Here is a 21251-nt window from a genome sequence, read left to right as displayed (position 1 = left end):
GCATTTTCAGAAAATTACAGCAGCTACAGATTGAAAAGGAAAGGTAATTTTTAATAACATTAAATCAAAATATGACTTGTGTCGCAATTGTATACTCTATTTTTTTTTTTCCCCTACAAAAGTGGGGTTTCCGTTTTAAGTCCTGATAGATTACTTGATGTTGGCCATATCTGCAGGTATAGCATATACATTCTTTTTAAGGCACTGTCACCCTGCTGTACACAACCTCAGTCGTCCTGTATTCTTGTTACTGTGTCAATAATCATTGAGTCATTAGAAGCCAATCTGCTGAAAGCCTAAAGAACAGTGGCAAGGGTGCTTACAATAGTAATTTTTTACTTATTTATGTAAAAAATTTCAAAAGCAAAAAGAGTGGTTTCTATATCTGCGTAAAAAGTGTTAGCTGGAGTTCAGCTTAAAGGAGAAGTATAGTCAAAGCTTTATTGGCTATACTTTTTCAATTGATCGCAGGAGTGCAGTTTGTTCTGCACTCCAGTGACCAGTTTTCAGCCGACAGTGGGCTGAAGCCCGCTGTTTGCTGATATCACAGCCTCCCCAGGCTCTAAAGCGACCACTTAGAACCCTGGACCTGCACCTGGCTCAGCCTCTCAATGATCCGCTGAGAGCCTGAGCCAGCCCCTGCTGCCCTCTCCACAGCCCAGTCCTCCAGTGAGTACTGACAGTCCCAGCTCTGGGTGGAGGGGAGAACTGAGCTAACACCAGTCTTTGATCGCTCAGTTCTCACTGCAGAGCCGACATAGGACACCTAGATGAGTATGTTTGTTTTTTTTTTTTTAAGAGCCCATTCACACTAGGGTGAGGTGACTTGTGTCGCCCCAGGTCGCTTGACATAACAAAAGCCATGTTAATCAATCAGTGCCGTCTTAATTGGCACTACTGAAGTCGCTCCGACTTCAGAAAAGGGTCCTGTACTACTTTGAGGCGACCTGTGATCCGACTTGTCCCATATACTTCAATGGGAGTCGCCTCCTTATCTTAATTGAAGTGACTTGTGATCCGACTTTCCATAAAAATGGTATTGAACAAGAAAAAAAGAGCATTTTTCTTCTAATTTTTATTAGAACATTAATACGGGTCTAAAAAGTGTACCTGTGAAGTTTCAGCTCTGTAGCATCTCCAGAACCCACACTGAACCCACTGAACCCACACTGCTGTATTAATAATTATAAGAAAATGCTTTTTTTTTTTTTTTCTGGTTCTGGACATGCTACAGAGCTGAAACTTCACAGGGACACTTTTTAGACCCCCCAGACACGAAATCCAAAAAGAGTCATGCCTGCCTCAAAATGCCCGATAAATGCCTGCAAGAAAAAAAGCCAGGTGGAGAGAAGCCGTATTAATGTTCTAATAAAAATTATAAGAAAAATGCTAATTTTTTGGGGGTTCTGGACATGCTACAGAGCTGAAGCTTCACAGGTACACTTTTTAGACCCCCCCCCAGACACTTAAGACATGCCTGCCTCCAAAGACGCCCAAAAAATGCCCGATAAATGCCAGCAAAAAAAAAAAAGGAAAATTAGGTCACAACACATCATATTCTGATTGGCCAAATACAAAGTCCTACAAAGTCGTCTCGCGCTGAAGTCACGCTGAAGTCGCGGCTAAGTCGCGCTAGAAGTCGCCCGTTATGAGGCGACTTTAGTGGTTGCGGCAGTGTGAACCGGCTCTAAAAGGCCATACTTCTTATTTAACTTTGTTAACCAAGTCCCAACCAACACTACCCTCTCTCTAGACTGACAGGGCTGCTATCCAGAACTATTCCCCTCTGGCCATGAGGGAGACACACCCTAAGACATGTTACTGGCAAGAGCACTAGTTAAACCACTTGACCCCCAGGCTAACTCTGATATCTCTCTCTCATACATATAAAAATCAGCTTTTTTCGCTAGAAAATTACTTGGAACCTCCAAACGTTATGTATTTTCTAAGCAGAGGCCCTAGAGAATAAAATGGTGGCTGTTGCAATCTTTCATGCGACACAATATTTGGGCAGTGGTTTTTCAAATGCAAATATTTTTGAAAAAATACACTTTAACCCCTTGAAGACTAAGCCTTTTTTTGATGCTTGTTGCTTACAAGTTAAAATTTGCATTTATTTTCTAGAAAATGAATTCAAGCCCCCAAGCATAATATATATATTTTTAGCAGAGACACTAGAGAATAAAATGGCGATTATTGCAATATTTTATGTCACACTGTATTTGCGCAGTGGTCTTTTAACCACTTCAGCCCTGGAATGTTTTATCCCCTTAATGACCAGGCCATTTTTTGTGATACGGCACTGCGTTACTTTAACTGACAATTGTGCGGGCATGCTAAGCTGCACCCAAATAAAATTAATGTCCTTTTTTTGTTAGTATTTTATCACCTCTGCGGTTTTTATTTTTTGCGCTATAAACAAAATTATTTTGAAAAAAAAGAAATGTTTTACTTTCTGCTATAAAACACATCCAGTAAGAAAATCTAAAAAATCTAATTTCTTCCTTTTAATTTGGGCCAGTATGTATTATGCTACATATTTCTGGTTAAAAAAATCCCAGTAAGCGTATATTGATCGGTTTGCAGAAAAGTTATCGTGTCTAGAATCTGTGGGATGTTTTTATGGCATTTTTATTTATTTATTTATTTTACTAGTAATGGCGGCAATCAGCGATTTTTAGCAGGACTGCAACATTGCGATGGACAGATCGGACACCTAACTGACACCTTTGACACTTTTTTTGGGACCAGTGACATTATTACAGTGATCAGTGCTAAAAATATGCACTGTTACTGTACTGTTGACGCTGGCAGGGAAGGGGTTAACATCAGGGGCGGTCAAATTAGTAAATGTGTCCCTAGGGGGTGCTTTCTAACTGTTTGGGGGTTACTCTGACTGGGGAAAGACAGATATCCGTGTTCCTGCTTGGCTGAACACAAGATCTCTATCTCTCCCCTTTTGGTACAGTGATCTGTCTTGTTTACATAGGCAGACCGCTGTTCTGCCTCTCGGAACGATCGCAGGTAGCCGGCAGACATTGGGTCCACCAGACCCACTGATTGGCTCCCCCTCTGTCCAATCAGCGTGCGATCGTGCCTCTGGTGGCCCTAGTTGCTATTGCACAAAATCACATAGAGGTAGAGCCAACCTGCCGCATTAAATGTACGTTAGGCGGTCAGCAAGCGGTAAACAGTTTGTATGGGGAAAAATAAACTTTCATGAATTAAACAACAAAACTGTAACATTAGCCCAATTTTTTTCTATAATGTGAAAGATGATGTTATGGCTAGTAAATAGATACCTAACATGATGCTTTAAAATTGCCGACACTTGTGAAATGGCCACAAACTATGATACTTTTTTTTGGTTAAACGATTTTATTTATCCAATGAAAAAACAAAACAATAATACAAAACAGTATACAGCTTTCAATGTATATACAGTTTTCATGTTCAGTGTTAGCAAGTTTATAAAGGTATTTGTACAGAAGTACGTGGGGTTTCCATGAGATACAGCAAGGGTTTTTGTTCCGAGACAAAGTTTAAACTTCCTGGAACAACATCATAAATTACACCACTTTGTTATGGGAGAGTGATAAATGTGAGGGATGATGTATACTGCAAGATTATTCAAATGTGGCAGACTCTTCGAGCCAGCGGACCCAAATCTTATTGTATTTTGTATGGATACCTCTGTGAGCGTATATACATTTTTTATAAGGAAGGGTATTATTTACGTCAGTCACCCAATCAGATAGTTTTGGGGGGACTTGTCGAATCCACACTTTGGCTATCGTCTTTCTAGCCAGGAATAATGTTTCATGTAGGAATGTCTTGAAATATTTATCCATGTTAATTTCAGGGAGGATTCCAAGTAGGCATGGCTTTGGATCTAGAGTCAGGGGGACTCCATGTCGTCATGCAGGAAATCTATCACTTGACTCCAAAACCCCCGTATATACGGGCAAGACCACGACATATGAAAGAATGTACCCAATGTTTGATTGCACATTGGACATGTCGGGGGTTGTTCTTGTTTAAATTTAGCTAGTTTTACAGGAGTGAGCTACGCACGGTGCAGTATATACGGTATACCTGAGTCAGTCTGTCCGACAGTCTGGGCGAAACTATTTTACATGTGTCTAAGGTCTCACTCCAGTCTTCATGACAAACTATGATACTTAAAAATCTCCATAGGTGGGGCACTTTAAATTTTCTTAAATTTTTTTTTTTTTTTTCTGATTATTTATTTTACACTGTCCCTTTTTTTTAAATTTTTTTTTTCTCATCACTTTTATTGCTGTCACAAGGAATATAAACTTGCCTTGTGACAGCAATAGTAATGTCATTTTTTGGAGGATTTTGGGGTCTATAAGACCCCGTATTTGAATACTGGCATTTTTTCAAAATCTGGTGCCTTTTTAAGGCTCCAGTTAACTAGGGTTACTAGACCCAGACCTGATTAAAGTCGAAACTTGGTATTGTCCGGGTCACCGGCCAGCCGGCGGACGTGTCGGCTGGTTGCTCAGGCCTCTTGGTGTGACGGGCGAGCTGTGGGGGTGGGGGTCATTCCCTTCTGCTGTTTGTAAAAAGAACCGAGCGGCTGATTAGCGGCATCGGTTATTACAATAAAGCTGACCGTCGGCTCTAAAAAACAGTACCTGGGTGATGCCTGCAGCTGCACAACAACATCCTTTGTGATAGCATGAGCTGTGAAAGATTCTCTTTATGGAGAGATCTAGGGTCTATTAGACCCCAGCTCTCTCCTCTGGCCTCCAAAGCATCTGAAATCAGTTTGATCAGATGCTTGCACAAGCCGGTAACAGCTTGTCAATAAACAAACCTAAAGTGATGAAATCTTTGTCACTTCTGGTTTCTGACTTCATAGAAGAGGGGTGAGAACTTCTTTTTCTGTTAGTAAAAGCAACAGAGGCAGTGACGTAGGTACTGGACCCAAATGGCGTGAGAGATCCTGGTAAAGGTGGTTAAATCACAGTAAAAAAAATGAATGTAGACACCACATTTAAAGTAGTTTTAAAGGTAGGTGTTTTTTTTTTTATTTTTTTATCATAATGCAGTCTATGCATTAAGTTAAAAAACCTATGTGCAACAGTCCCCCCTAATACTTACCTGAACCCTCTTTCAATCCAGCGATGTTGCACGAGACCTGAGGCTGTCCATTACTCTCCCTCCTGGCTGAGAAAAAGCCATTGGCTCCTGTTACTGTCAATCAGAGTCAATGAGTAGAGAGAAGGGGAGGGGCCTAATCATGGCTCCATGTTGAATGGAGACACAGAGCCTCTGCTCGGGTGCCCCCCCCTAATTTCAAGCTCTTTGGGGTGGGAGCTGGAGGGAGGGGGCCAGGAGCGCTGGCAAGGGACCCAAGAAGAGGAGGATCTTGGCTGGTTTGTGCAAAACCACTGCACAGAGCAAGTAAGTATGACATGTTATTTTTAAACAAAATAACAATACTTTTAATATCACTTTAGAGCCCTTTCACACTGAGGAGCTTTTCATGCACTTTGGCGTTAAAAAAAAAAAAAACACCTGAAAAGCTCACAAAAAATGCTTTCCATTAAAATCAATAAATGCTTTCACACTGGGGTGGTGCGCTGCCAGTGCAGTGAACAAAAATCTGGCATGCAGCATGTTTAGAGAGCTAATCAAAGTACTTAAGGAGGTTGTAAACCCGTACAATTATTTTTTTTTTTTTTTGGCAACCTGTAAGAGAAACACATAATGAGCTATTATGCATTGCATACTAGCTCATTATGCAATACTTACCTTAGAACGAGCCCCCGCCGTGCAGCCCGCTTACCTGTATGACGGGCGACATGTCCAGTCGCCCGTCTTCCGGGATCGCGGCATCCGGCCATCTGATTGGCCGGAGCCGCGGTGACGTCACTCCCGCGCACACGCGCGGGAGCCGACAGTCACGGCACGGGTCTCTGAAGAAACGGCACCAGCAGCCGTTCCTTCAGAGCGCATGCGCCAGTGATGTCACTGGCTGCATGTAAGGTAAATATCTCCTAAACGGTACATGTTTAGGAGATATTTACAGTACCCATAGGTAAGCCTTATCATAGGCTTACCTATAGGTACAAGTGTCAGAGGAGGGTTTACTTCCTCTTTAACAAATGTCCCTCTCCCTTGAAATGAATGGTAAGAACCCAAAAAACGCCTTAAAATGTTGTTTGGAGAAGTTTTTGAGTCACATGTTCTTTAAAAAAAAAAAACACACCCTAAATGCCTGAAAAGCGTCCGAAAAGCAGTTTAGAAGCGCCTCAGTGTGAAAACGCTTCTAAGTATTGGTAAGTTGCAACATATTACTTTCTTGTTTTAGGTTTAATACTGCATATAACTTCAAGGAAAGGATTTTACATTAGGTCAAAAATCCTGTTTGATGTCACTTTTTTTCACTACTGTTTATTTAAGTTGTGTTCAGTAAAATTCCACTCAAATTGATTGTGTTAAATAAATGGAATCCAAATATGTCAAGCCTCAAAATTGCGAGTGCCTGTGAAACAACAAAAAACTACTGTGCATAATATTTGTCCATAGGTAATGCTATAAGCTATCTGTAAATATAGTTATGGCTGTTACTCTGGCGGTGTGCACAACTGACCTGCATTTACTACAGGTGGTCCCTAGGTTACAAACATCCTACTTGCAAACGGAGGGAGACAACAGGAAGTGAGGAGAAATCTCCCCCTAGAAAGGGACAATCACTCTTGTAAGAGTTCTCATGAGAAAAAGATGTCTCCACTAATCTCTGTTTCCACAACAACCCAAAATTTTCAAAATCCGGTTGTCATAGGGACAGAAAGTGAGGGGAAATCTTCTGAACAGGGGCACAGACAGCAAAACAAATGGTACAGGGGTGTTAACCCTTCCCAATGCTATGCAAAAAAACTTAAAAATGATTCTTTTGGTTGGGGCTACACTTAAATAAAACGTACTTACAAACAAATTTGACTTAAGAACAAAGCTACAGTCCCTATATGGGTTGTAAGCTGGGGACTGCCTGTATACAGGTTCCTGCATTTATAGAAGCCATTTAGTATGTGGTCTGTGACTTTGGATGTAAACTTATGTTTAAATGAGAGGATTCTGTATTTTGTTTTAGGAAATAGACGAAGAGGAACATTTTCATGACATTCCAGAAGACGAGGATGATGAACAAAGCAAAACAGAAGAATCCGAAAATGTTGCATCTGCTTCTTGGATACATCAAAATGGTAAATGTGATGTTTCTTTTGCCTGTTTAATTTTAAAAAATATCAGCAAGCATTGTAGTAGAGTTGCAGGATTTATATAGTTTTTTTCTCCTTTGCCTCCGCAAAAGATGAATAGGGTGCCCTTGTGGACATTGTGCCACACAGATCGAAACCAAATGTACAAACCTATACAGTACTGGCCTTCAGCACTGTTATTGAAAGATGAAAGCATACTTTTTTAATTTAAAATGTATGCATATTACATAGTTACATAATTGGGTTAAAAAAAGAGCCAAAAAGTCCAAGTTCAGCCAAAAAGCAAACATGAAACATTAACCGCTTGCCGACCGCCGCAAGTACATATACTGCGGCGGTCAGCCCCGGCCAGGCAAAGTGACGTACCGGTACGTCACTAGCCTGTGAGCCAATAGGAGGTGAGCGTGCGTGCCGGAGGCGCGCTCCCGCCCCAGCTCGTTTCCTAACAAGTCCGCGCGTGCGACCGGCGGACCCGATGTCCGCCGGTCACTCGCGATCGTCCACTGTGAAGGGAGAAAGGCAGACGGCTTGTGTAAACAAAGCCGCCTGTCATTCTTCCCTGTGTAACAGCAGAGATCTAACCGTCCTGCTATGTAGGACCGTAGATCTCTGCTGTTACATGTAAAGTCACATCCCTGCACAGTTAGAAACACGCCCCTAGGGACACACTTAACCCCTCCTTCTCCAATAAAGTTAACCCCTTCCCTGCCAGTGTCATTTTTACAGTAACAGTGCATACGTATAGCACTGATTACTGTAGTAATGTCACTGGTACCCCCAAAAGTGTCAAAAATGTCAGTCAAGGGTCCGATCTGTCAGCCGCAATGTAGCAGTCCCGCAAAAAAAAAACGCAGATCGCCGCTATTACTCGTTAAAAACAAAAATGACAAAAATCTTTCCCTTAGTTCCCTTATCCCTTATCAAAATACGCTTATTGTGATTTTTTTTTTTTTTTTTTTTACCAAACATATGTAGCAGAAAACAAATTGGCCAAAAATGTTAAAAAAAATTTGATTTTTACTTTTTTTTTTTTTTTTTTGGGAATTTCATATAAAAAATGTGAAAAATATTGTTATTTTTGCAAAATTGATGCTCTTTTTTTGTTTATAGCGCATGATCAAAAAATTGCACAGGTGATCAAATGCCACCAAAAGAAAGCTCTGTTTGTGGGGAAAAAAAGGACGTCAAATTAGTTTAGGCACAGCGTCGCACGACCGCGCAATTGTCCGTTAAAGTCACGCAGTGCAGAATCGCAAAATAGGGCCTGGTCAGGAAGGGGGTAAAATCTTCCGGGGCTTAAGTGGTTAAATAAAGGTAACAGAAAACCATCATATACAGAATCCTTTACGCACAGTTGATCAAGAGGAAGGAAACAACAACTGTCATAAAGCATGGTCCATTTTCTCCAGAAGGAGAAAAATAAAGTCTCTCCTGTTCCCCCAGCAAGAAATCTGATATTCCCTGGATCATTTATTACTTACAAATGTTAATATTCAGTGATGTTTTGTGAATTTTTTTTTTTTTTTTTTTTTTTTAAAACAACCTGCTGAGCTGGCCAGAACCAGTTTTTCAGGGAGCCTATTCCACATTTTCACAGCTCTTACTGTCAAGAAGCTTTTTCCTGTATGGCCTAAAATGCTGGGGGGATGTACCTGAACGCCCTCCTATTCTCGTCCTTCCCGCGTGCCCGCTCTGTGATCGCTGAGTCCTTGGGACTCGGCTGATCACAAATCAAATCAAATTAGAGACTCTAACGTGCTTGTCCTTTTGCTTAGTTGTGCACCAGGGCCTCCCACTTCTCTTTCTATTCTGGTTAGAGCCCATTTGTGCTGTTCTCTGAAGGGAGTAGTACACACCGTTGCAGAAATCTTCAATGTCATGGCAATTTCTCACATAGAATAGCCTTCATTTCTCAGAAAAAAAAAAACTGTAGAGTTTCAGAAAAAAGTTCTCTTTTTCTGGCCATTTTTGAGAGTATAATCAAACCCACAAATGCTGATGCTCCAGATACTCAACTAGCTCAAATGAGGGCCAGTTTTATAGCTATTCCATTAAAAATAAGCCTTTTACAGCTAGAATAGTCATTTACCACATTAACAATGTCTAGACTGTATTTCTGATTAATTAATTTAATGTCCTCATTTTTGAAAGAAAAGCATTGTTTTTTTTTTTTTTTCAATGAAGAAAACATTTCTAAGTGATCCCCAAACTTTTGAATGGTAGTGTGTGTGTGTCTATATGTATGTGTGTGTATGTATATATGTATATATATATATATATATATATATATATATATATATATATATATATATATATATATATATATATATATATATATATTAAAATATTTTTTGAATTACCATAGTTTTGTAGGTGCTATAACTTTCATGCAAGCCAATCAATATATACTTATTGGGATTTGTTTGTCCAATTTTAATTGGATAGGCTTTTAGCAGAAAGTGAAAAATATTGTGGTGGTTTTCTTTTCTTTTTTCAAAATGTTCAGTCTTTTTTGCGCTAAAAATACACAGAAATCCTTTTTACACACAGAGTGACATATTTCAAGAATTTTTCTTTTCTAATTTTGATGATTATGACTTACAGTGAGTGAAAAACCCACATATCAGTATCTCATAAAATTTAGAATATTACATAAGACCAATCAAAAAAGGAATTTTATTACAGAAATGCTGGCTTACTGAAAAGTATGTCCATGTACAGTATAGTATGCACGCAATACTTGGTCGGCGCTCCTTTTGCATGAATTACTGCATCAATGCAGCGTGGCATGGAGGCAATCAGCATGTGGCACTGTTGAGGTGTTATGGAAGCCCAGGTTGCTTTGATAGCTGCCTTTAGCTCATCTGCATTGTTTGGTCTGGTTTCTCCTCTTCCTTTTGACAACAACCAACAGATTCTCTATGGGGGTTAGGTCAGGCGAGTTTGCTAGCCAATTGAGCACAGGGATACCATGATCATTAAACCAGGTATTGGTACTTTTGGCAGTGTGGGCAGGTGCCAAGAAATATTATTTTCCAAGGAAAAGCAGGGGTTCTCTCCATTTAGAAAATTATTTAATTACATTCAAGGGTTCCCCTGGCGAAAATAGGTTGACAAAGGCTGCTCTAGAGTACCATGCAACTCTGCCTACTCTGCGTCTACGGTCCTTAATGTTGCTTGATCAATGGTGTCCTCAAAGCTGAGAAAAAAGGCAGATACTTATCCAATGTGCCATTCCATCAGGGAGGTTGTGCTGTGTCTGAGCCATGGGGGAGAGCGGGGGGGGGGGGGGGTATAGAGAGAGAGAGAGCCTCTGCTCTTTTGCCTATTGCTGGATCAAGATTGGGCTCAGGTAAAGATTTAGGGGAGGGTTGCTTGCAGAAGGTTTTTTAGCTTACTGCAGAGAATGCATTAAGGTAAAAAACAAAACAAAAACAAACACCTGCCTTTAGAACCACCAAAATCTATCTAATCAAACTTAAGCAGGGTACACACTAGTAGAAAATCTGCCGAAAATTCCCACCCGATGTGAAATCGTCCGATTTTCGCCTAGTGTGTACATAACTTTCAGCAGCCGATGCCAACATTTTCAACGAAAAAAAAACGGAGGGACAAACGCCAAAATTTTTTTCGTCCGTCCCCAGACGACCGATTTTCATTTAATGTGTATGCAGTACGTCCATGAAAAATCGGATACGAAAGACCGCGCATGATCTGAAGTTGCTGACAACCTGGAAGTCTAGGAACAAATGTGCAAAAAAAAAAAAAGAAAAATCGGACGAGAAATTTCGTGAACATTTATGCACTGTCGACCAAAAACGGTAATGAACGCTGAGAAGACAGAGAAAAATCGGAGGATATTTCGTACGATTTTCGTCAAGTGTGTACGGCCCTTAAGAAGCTGAGAGTCTCCCATCATGTGCTTGGCGTTCAGTGGTAATTGAAGACATGCAGCCGAACTATAGTTTTTCACATTTTGGTAGCAGGCTATTTATGTAACTGATTTTATAAAATGGCAGTGCTAAATTAACCAGTCCCATCCATACTGTCAAAGAGAAAGGAGTTAGTTTCTCCCATTTTAATATAATTGCCTTATGAGCATAAAACAGAGGCAGGCTAGAGGAGGGTTGTACTCTCATATTTAAGAAAAACAAACTGTGACTGAAATAGCCAAGACTCTACAGCTTAGACAAAATGCCTACATGACAGTAGACAGCCCTTCAACATCTCTCTGCAGCCTGAAAGATTTTGATATTTATCTGTTTAACAGAACTACATTACCATTATTATCCCACTAAATAAATTACAAAAAAACATGTTTTCCTACAATATTCACCTTCAAACCAGAGATTTCGCCTTTGTCATTTTTTTTTCTATTGGTATTAGATGGCCTCAGTCTGATGGGCAGTATCATTGAACCCAATCTTCTGAGCCCGTGGCATCCTGGACCTACCTCAGCCAGTAATTGGGTAGTAAAAGGAGAAGAAACACAGTTATAGGCTCATCGCTCTCTCTGCTCTCTTCTCCTCCTAACAGCATGTTCCTTGTCAGTACATTTACATTATGGATCATTGTACAGCTTCTTCCTTCCACACTGCATCTCTCCTGTACTGGAACTGCAAGAAGCTCATGCTGGGCCATACTCCGGCACTTAGAGTATGTAAACCCAACGTTTCATATTCCGGTTATGTGCCTGCTGCACCATGTACTTGTATGAAACACTATCCTGTTCTTATTGTAATGCTTCCTTTGTGTGAAATCCCTGGTGTGCCTGACGGTCACTCTGCTTTCCTATAAAAAATTGACCACACTAAACAGGAGAACACACTGTGGTCAGTTCTCTGGTTGTGCTGGGAACTTGGCCTGCTCTCCTCGAATGGACAGTGCTGACATGCCCTCTCTGCACAGCCTTTCACTGGGAAGCTCAGTGTACTGTTACTCCCCCCCCCCCCCCCCAGCTCTTATGCAGCTGAGAACAGAGGGGATGTGATCACTTTTAAAAAGAGAGGGCATTTTATAATTTGTTTTTTTTTTTTTTATTTGGTTTTATATCTTGCAAAAATGTTTTGCCTTTGCATTTCTATATTCAATTAAATGGGTCTTTTTGCAAAGTGATTGTTTACAATCACTTTAATTAATAAATACAGAGCTGCAATAATTTGGTGTCATGTATATCTGCTTAGAGCTTTAAAGTGGCACATAGCGGATCGGGTGGACAGATTATTGGGTGGGGCTGGGGAAGACCCAGCTGTCATGGTACACGTGGGTACCAATGACATAGGCAGAGGAAGACGGAGAGTCCTAAACGATTTCAGGGACTTAGGCGCTAAGTTGAGGACTAGGACCTCCAAGGTAGTATTTTCCGAAATACTACCTGTACCTCGAGCCACACCAGAGAGGCAGCGGGAGATTAGGGAAGTTAACGAGTGGCTGAGGAGCTGGTGTAGTAAGGAGGGTTTCGGGTTCCTGGAGAACTGGGCCGACTTCTCAGTCGGTCACCGGCTCTTTGGTAGGGACGGATTGCACCTAAATGGGGTGGGTGCAGCCGTACTGGGTGCGAGGATGGCCAAAGAGTTAGAGGGGCTTTTAAACTAGGGAATGGGGGGGAGGGTACAGATGTAGAATTACCCAGTGGAAAGCAAGTTTCAGAGGGCAGAAATGGGGGCATTAGCGATAGGGTGTGCGGAGCTCCTATACCCAGGGTGGGTACGGGGAAAAATCAAGAGAGCAGCCTAAAAACATCAAAAGAGGATAAATATAACCGATCAAAATTACGAGGTTTGTATACCAATGCCAGAAGCCTGGCCAACAAGATGGGAGAGCTGGAGCTGCTGATGTTTGAGGAGGACTTAGATTTTGTGGGGATAACTGAGACTTGGTTTGACAGCTCTCATGACTGGATGGCGTCCATTCAGGGGTATTCCCTTTATCGCAGAGATAGAGAAAGTAAAAAAGGGGGAGGGGTATGTTTGTATATTAAGAACAGTATACAGGTAAATATGAGGGATGATATTAATAATGGAGCTATGGACGAGGCAGAATCCCTATGGGTAGAGCTTCAAAGGGAAGGCACGGCGGGGAAGGTAATATTGGGCGTATGCTATAGGCCCCCCAACCAGAGGGAGGAGGGTGAGGCGGACCTCATGTTACAGATAGGATTGGCAGCAAGGATGGGAAATGTCATTATAATGGGGGACTTTAATTATCCAGATATAGACTGGGCAGAAGGAACCGCACACTCAGCCAAGGCTCGGCAGTTCCTAAATGTTTTGCAGGACAATTTCATGGGTCAGATGGTGAATGCACCGACAAGAAGCAATGCGGTACTTGACCTACTGATTACCAACAATACAGACCTGATCACGGATATAGAAATACGGGACAACTTAGGGAACAGTGACCATAGGTCAATTGGTTTCAGTATTAATTACAGTAATAGGAAACACAAGGGCAATATAAGGACGCTGAATTTCAAAAGAGCCAATTTCCCTAAACTGCGCTCGCTGCTAGAAAATATCAAATGGGATAGAACCCTGGGAACAAAGAACACGGAGGAAAAATGGGAGTGCTTCAAGAGCATACTTAACAAGGGAGTGGGCCAGTGCATTCCACAGGGAAATAAATTTAAAAGAGCAAAACTAAACCCTGGGTGGCTAAACTCCAACATTAAAATGTATATTAGAGCTAAAGAAAAGGCCTTCAAAAAATACAAGACTGAGGGGTCATTGGCAGCATTTAAGCACTACAAAGAGTGTAATAAGAAATGTAAAGACGAAATCAGGGCGGCTAAAATAGAACACGAGAGACATATAGCGGAGGAGAGCAAAAAGAACCCCAAGAAGTTCTTTAAGTATATAAACAGTAAGAAAGCCAGGCCAGAGCACATTGGCCCCATAAAAGATGATAAAGGAAAAATGGCCACAGAGGACAGAGAAAAGGCGGAAGTGTTAAATAATTTCTTTTCTTCAGTCTTCACAAAGGAATCGGGGGGCTACACGAAACCCGCTTGTAAGGCCGAACTAAATAATACACCTCAGGAAGTGCCGCCATGGCTAACAGAGGATAGACTTAGAGCTAAACTAGAGAAACTTAACATAAATAAATCCCCGGGACCGGATGGCTTGCACCCGAGGGTTCTTAATGAGCTCAGCCAGGTGATTGCCAGACCATTATTCTTGATCTTTAAGGATAGTTTACAGACGGGTATGGTGCCAGCTGATTGGAAAAAAGCCAACGTGGTACCAATATTTAAAAAGGGGCCGAGATATATCCCGGGTAACTATAGGCCGGTCAGCCTAACATCTGTAGTCTGCAAAATTTTGGAGGGGATGATAAGGGACCACATACAAGACTTTAGTAATGAAAATGGTATTATAAGTAGAAATCAGCATGGATTCATGAAAAATCGTTCGTGCCAAACCAATCTGTTAACCTTCTACGATGAAGTGAGCTGCCACCTAGATAAAGGTAAGCCTGTGGATGTGGTGTATCTGGACTTTGCAAAGGCCTTTGACACCGTTCCTCACAAACGCTTACTGTACAAACTAAGGAAGGTAGGTATGGATCATAAGGTGAGTACCTGGATAGAGACCTGGCTCCAGGGGAGAGTACAGAGGGTGGTGATTAATGGGGAGTACTCGGATTGGGCGGGTGTGGAAAGTGGGGTCCCCCAGGGTTCTGTCCTGGGACCAATCCTGTTTAATTTATTCATAAATGATCTAGAGGAGGGGATATCTAGTACAATCTCAGTATTTGCAGATGATACTAAATTAGGCATGCCAATATCTTCTATGCAGGATGTGGAAATCTTGCAAGCAGACCTGAACAAAATAACGGGGTGGGCAACCACATGGCAGATGAGGTTTAATGTAGAAAAATGTAAAGTAATGCACTTGGGTGCCAGAAACCAGAAAGCAAGCTATTCACTAGGGGGTGAACCTCTGGGTGAGTCTAGGATGGAAAAGGACTTGGGGGTACTGGTAGACAACAGGCTTGGCAGTGGCATGCAATGCCAAGCCGCCGCAAGCAAAGCCAACAGAATACTGGGATGTATAAAAAAGGGGATTCACTCCAGGAATAAAGAGATTATTCTCCCGCTCTACAAGACTCTGGTCCGGCCACATCTGGAGTATGCTGTCCAGTTCTGGGCACCGGTCCGCAGGAAGGATGTGCTGGAACTGGAGAAAGTCCAGAGGAGGGCAACAAAAATAATTAGGGGAATGGAGGACATCGGCTATGAGGAAAGACTACAGGCACTGAACCTATTCTCTCTGGGGAAGAGACGATTGAGGGGGGATATGATATCAATGTACAAATACTGTACTGGCGACCCTAGCATAAGGAACAAACTATTCAGAGAAAGGGAATACAATAAGACACGTGGCCACTCACTAAAACTTGAGGAAAGGCGGTTTAACCTTAAAGTGCGTAGGGGGTTCTTCACTGTAAGAGCGGTAAGGATGTGGAATTCTCTTCCACAAGCAGTCGTATCAGCGGGGAGCATAGATAGTTTCAAAAAACTATTAGATGTACACCTTAAAGACCACAACATACAGGGGTACACAATGTACGGTTAAAAGCAAACACACACACGCATCATGGGTTGAACTGGATGGACTGGTGTCTTTTTTCAACCTCACTAACTATGTAACTATGTAACTATGTTGTAAACACAGAAGGTTTTGCATTAAAGTAAAAAACCTTGTGTCCAGCAACCTATCTGCTAAACTATTGTTATAGAACAAATAAGTATACCATGTTTATTATTTAAATGAGTCAATAAAATTATTTACATCTGCTACACTGAGTGGCGCCTTTCTCTCTTTTCTGCCTGTTCGTGGGACTGTTGCTTCGGCCTAACAAAGAGCTGCCCTCGATGTAAGCGCCGCATTTGTGAATCTGTGCCATCCATACCAGTCCGGCTGCACCTTATCCATCATGACTGTACACTACAAAGCTTGTCATTTATTTTAGTAAAAATATGCTGGGTGGAACATGGATTTTCTTCTTTTTTAACATGTATACATAGACATTTCATGAAACATTAGGTCTTGAATATTTACTTGAAGTCATGGAAAAGTCATGGAATTTTATTGGTAAAAATGTGTACGAACCATGTACCTCACTGACTACATAAAGCTTTGAAATGTGTTTTTTTATTTTTTTTTTTTATTTTGCAGGTATTAGAAATGTGAATCATTATGATCCTTTAAACAGAAATCCTATATTTTGCGGTGCTGATAACACAAGCCTTTGGGAGCTGAAAAAGGTATGTAGATATTTTCTTTGGCAGAAACAGACCATTCTTCATTACATTGATAATTTTTGCTGGCTTTTTTTGGATTTCTTGATTTTCTGGATTTTGGGGGGTCCATGTTCGGCCTCCTTGAAAGGGTGCCGCGGGGACCCTTTTCACAGGCCTCAGGCGGCGCCGCCTGTGGGGAGGGGGGGGGGCTTGAGTCGCTGTGAGGGATGGGAATGCTATTGGTGTTGGCTTAGCAACTGCGCCCCACCGCCCTCTCCTGTCTCATAACAGATCCTGCATCTGATTCGGTTGTTGCGGATTGGACAACCCTATATGGGGTCTGAGTTCTTGTTTTCCTGACCCATCAGAAAGTGAGGATGATTCCTTCATGGCTGCTGCGCCGCACAAAAAGGCGCTTGTAGATGCGCTGATTGCGTCTGGGCAGAAGCCATTTATGTTAGAGGATGCAGCTCTGGTTGCTGCGGACATATCTGTTCTGTTTGTCTCTCACAAGCCGTCCCATGTGGTTATGGTGTTCCCTTATCCAGCTTATTTTAACAATTGTCTGTAGGTGCTGGATGTGTCCAATATGACCCTTGTTGGTCCCAAGACGCTTTGCTGTCCGGTATCCCTTTAAAGTAAAGGAGTTGTTTCTGAGGAAGTTGGACTGTCCCACCAGGGGGTGGATTCCCCTATTTCCAGGTTGAATAAAGCAACCATGTTTCCGATGGTAGTATACCGGGCTTTTAGGAATCCAGCTGACAGATGGGCAGAATCTTTAAGACCCGCTACCTGTTTACTATGGCTGGCGCCTTATTGCCGCCTGTTTTGGCCTCCGCTCTGGTGTCTCAGACACTGATGGTGTGGGCGACACTTTTGCGTCTGGCCATGGGGGGAAGCCAGTTTCTTCCCGCCTATGGCGAACCTGTCGAATCAGTTGGTCCAGGGTCTGCAGTATGTCTGCAATCCATCTTGGATGGGGTTCCCCTGAGTTTAAAACTATCTGTGTTGGCAGTGGTGCTTAGATTTATTTTGTGGCTAATGTTTTGGTCTATGGATCAAACCTCCAAGAACGCCCCGACTGAATTGCCTTTTCGGGGCGAGTGCCTGTTCGGGGCTACCCTGGCTGACATTAGGAATCTGATGGGGAGGGGGTATGAGTACCTTCCTTCAACAGTCTGGGAAGAGGAAAGTGCCTCGCCGGCAGCGTGGGACTTCCTTTTCTGCCTATAAGACGTTTTTTTCGCCCCTCAGGGACTTCAGACAAAGGTTACAAGCCCCTCAAAACCTCTTCAGGAGGTTTCTAGTGGCCTTGGTCTGACAGACAGTGAGCAGGCTTCCCCAGACCTGCTGACCAGGCCCCTTCAGCACAAAGGTTTGCCCCCATTCATATCTGGGGTGGGGGGACATCTTTGTTGGTTCCGGGGCCGTGAATCTCCCAGGTTAGCGTCCAATGAGTCCACAAGGTGATTGTATTCCAAGATAGAATTCCGTTTTTGTCTTCCGGAATGGTTCCTTGCTTCCACTGTGCACCTGCCCCAAATCAGCTGCTCTGTTGTGGGCAGGGCAGGACTTGTTGTCCCAGGGAGTGATCATCCTGGTTCCGGTGTCAGAAGGTTTTCAGGGTTTTTTTTTTTTTTTTTATTCATACCTTTTCATGGTTCGCAGGAAGGAGGGCAAGCTCATCCGATTCTGGACCTCAGGCCCTGAGCCATTTTGTGCGGTTGCAATACTTCAGAATGGGGTCCTGTTGACAGTGGTGACGTCCCTGCATCACGGGGGTTCCCTCAAAGATATGCCTACTTGCACATTACAATTTGCAACCGGCATCAGCGTATCCTCCTTTTGCTGTGAGAAAGGAGTACTATCAGTTTGTGGCGTTATCCTTCGGTCTAGCCTCCGCTCCTCGTTTCTTCACAAAAGTGTTTGCCCCAGTCTTAGCGCTGCTTTGTCAGCGGGGGATTGCTGTGCTGGGGTACCTGGATGACCTCCTCTCGGGAACAGGGTTTCCGTCGGCTCTGTTGGCTGATGTGGAAATTACTCTCCAGACTTTGTGGGAGATCGGGTGGCTTCTGAGCTTTCAGGAGTTAGCCCTGGTTCCCACCAGGAAATTGGATGATCTGGGGTTCACTCTGGATTCGGCACTAGCCAGAGTGTTCCTTCCTCTGGCAAGTTGCAAAAGTTGCATTCTGCGATTCAATTGATACTAGCCCAGACATGGTCGTCTCTTCGGACGTGCATGTGAGTGTTGGACCTGATGGTGTCCACCTTTTTTATGTGGTTCCGTTTGCACAGCTCTACACGAGACTCCTTCAAAAGAAGATTCCGGTCAAATGGGACAAGTGTCCCAAGTCACTGGACAAGGTGATTTTTCTGAGTCGGGCGACAATGTCTTCTCTGGTTGGGTGGCTGCGCTCCCTGACCTAGCTGCAGTTGCTCATCATTGTCTTTAAACTTCGAGTGATCTGGTTTTGTCTGAATCATTGGATTGAGCAGCTCTGGGGGCTCCCAGGGCAGATTCAGTCGGACAATGCCACAGCCATGGCTTATGTGCATCACCATGGCAGCGTGAAGAGTGTGTTAGCGGCCCTAAAGTTGTCCGGCATTCTCCAGTGGGCAGACTGGTTCGTTCTGGCCCTCTCCACTGTGCACATTTCCGGCGTGGAACATTGGCAGGCCTATTACCTCGTCAGGCGTTGGACCAGAGGGAATGGTCCCTTCATCCGGACGTGTTTCATCACATTTTTCTGTGGTGGGGCACCCCCCGAGGTGGATCTGTTGGCATCTCGGCTCAACAGGAGGTTGCCGAGGTTCGTGGCCAGGTCGCAAGATCCTCTGGCAGACGCCACGGATGCTCTGGTGGCTCCATGGAGCTGGTACAATTTGATTTACTCCTTACCTCCGCTCCAGCTTCTTCTGCAACTTCTATGCAGTATCGAGGCTGAAGGGATTCTGGTCATTCTGGTGGTTTCTAGATTAGCCTCACCAGTCTTGGTATGCCGATCTGGTGCGACTAGTCACCGACCTCCCCTGGAGCCTTCCTCTCAGGGACAATTTGTTGTCTCTAGGGCCGATCTTCCATCCTGTTTTATGGTCGCTGGCTTTGACGGCTTGGCTGTTGAGAGTCAGGTGCTGAAGGACAGAGGCTTGTCTGGATCAATTTTTTTTAGATCATGTTGAAGACGAGGAAATCTGCATCTCAAAAGCTTTATCATCGGACGTAGAAGGCGTACTTCTCCTGGTGTGTGGTTCGAGGAGTACATCCTCATTCCTTTGCGGTGGCTCTGGTTCTGGCCTGCCTTCAATGGGGTGTGGATCAGAAACTGGTTTGAGCACTGTGAGAGGCCAAGTGTCTGCCTTGGCAGTCTTTTTTTCTTTTTCAAAGACCATTGGCTTCCCATTCATTGGTGCGTACATATCTTTAAAGAGTTTGTCATTTTACTCTGCCTGTATGTTCTCCTCTGCCACCGTGGGGTTTGAACCTGGTTCTGTCAGTTCTTCAAAAACCTTCCTTTGAAGACATACGGGAGATCCCTTTACTTACACTGTCAAAAGGTGGCTTTTTTGGTGGCTATCTCCTCTGCTTGCAGGGTGTCGGAGTTGGCTGCTTTTGTCTTTCTTATCGTTCTCCCTATCTGGTGGTTCACAGGGATAAGTCCTGCGACCAGGGCAATCGTTTTCTCTAAATTCCATTTTAATGAGGACATTGTGCTGCTGTCCTTGTGTCCCAGGCCGGCTCATCCCAGGGAATTTGTCTTGCATATACTCTGGATGATGTTCGAGTTATTCGGATCTATTTGGCAGCCACCGAGTCCTTTCGGAGGTCAGACTAGCTCTTTGTGCTTGCGGACGGGCCACAGAAGGGGCTTCCTGTTACCTCGGCTTCCATCTCCAGATGGATCAGACAGACAGTGACCCAGGCTTATTCGCTTAAAGGGCCATACACACTAAGATTTTCTGAAGACTTTTTCCTTTAGACTTACCAAAACCATATAATATGAGGTCAAACCTAAACACTTTCAATTTGTATGCAATCTGGCAGGCCCTTGCACTACATAGAAAAGGTAAATCTGAAGGAAATCTAACCACAAAAGTTGGATAGTGTGTATCCAGCTTAAGGGTAAGATTCCGCCCTTTCCCTGTCACGGCACATCCTACTCGGGCACTTTGTGCTTTGCTTTTTGGGCCTTCTGTCATCAGGCGTCAGTAGTGCAGGCGTGCACTGCGGCCACTTGGTCATCGATGTGTACTTTTTTCACAGTTTTACAAAGTGGATGTTTGGCATCTGTGGTTGCCTCCTTTTGGCTCCAATGTTTTGCAGACTGCGATTTAGAGGGTCTGTTTTTTCCCCTCTTGAGGGTGTATTTCATGTTGGGCTCCTGTTGTTCTAGTTGAGCTACTATAGCTACTATTGCCTGGATTGACTTGTGTTTAGCCTTGGGTTTGTTGTTCCCACCCCTCATGTTTGACACTGCTTTGGGGCTTCCCTTTGGTAAAGAATATGGAGTGGTGTCTGTCAATGAACAGAGGAGAAAATAGGATTTTTGTAATTTTGTTCATTGACAGACCCAGTACCCACCCCTCTGAGGATTTTTTATGCTTCTGTTACTGCTTGTTACAAAACGGAGTATCTCTAAGAAGAGGGGAATTATGCCAGCTGAGGACAGCACACGCAGCCTAGCCAAGCTTTTGTGTTGTCTGCCTAGTCCTACTTCTGTAGAGGGCAGCATAACCCTATGGTAAATAATATAGAG

At 43.2% G+C, this 21251-nt stretch overlaps 1 protein-coding gene across 1 annotated transcript in view; it reads left to right on the top strand.

Annotated features, from left to right (window-relative positions):
• The window catches only part of CEBPZ (CCAAT enhancer binding protein zeta), a 180030-nt gene that overhangs the window by 22342 nt on the left and 136437 nt on the right, over window positions 1-21251 (top strand). The window contains exons 4-5 of the mRNA XM_082251926.1: window positions 7127-7238; window positions 16433-16521. Coding sequence (XP_082108052.1) covers window positions 7127-7238; window positions 16433-16521 — 201 coding nt within the window. The remainder of the gene's footprint in view (window positions 1-7126; window positions 7239-16432; window positions 16522-21251) is intronic.

The sequence above is a fragment of the Pelophylax lessonae genome (assembly GCF_965119305.1).
Source record: "Pelophylax lessonae genome assembly, chromosome: 3".
Classification (NCBI taxonomy): domain Eukaryota; kingdom Metazoa; phylum Chordata; class Amphibia; order Anura; family Ranidae; genus Pelophylax; species Pelophylax lessonae.
The sequence above is the reverse complement of the archived record's forward strand: the minus strand, read 5'-3'. Positions and strand labels throughout refer to the sequence as shown.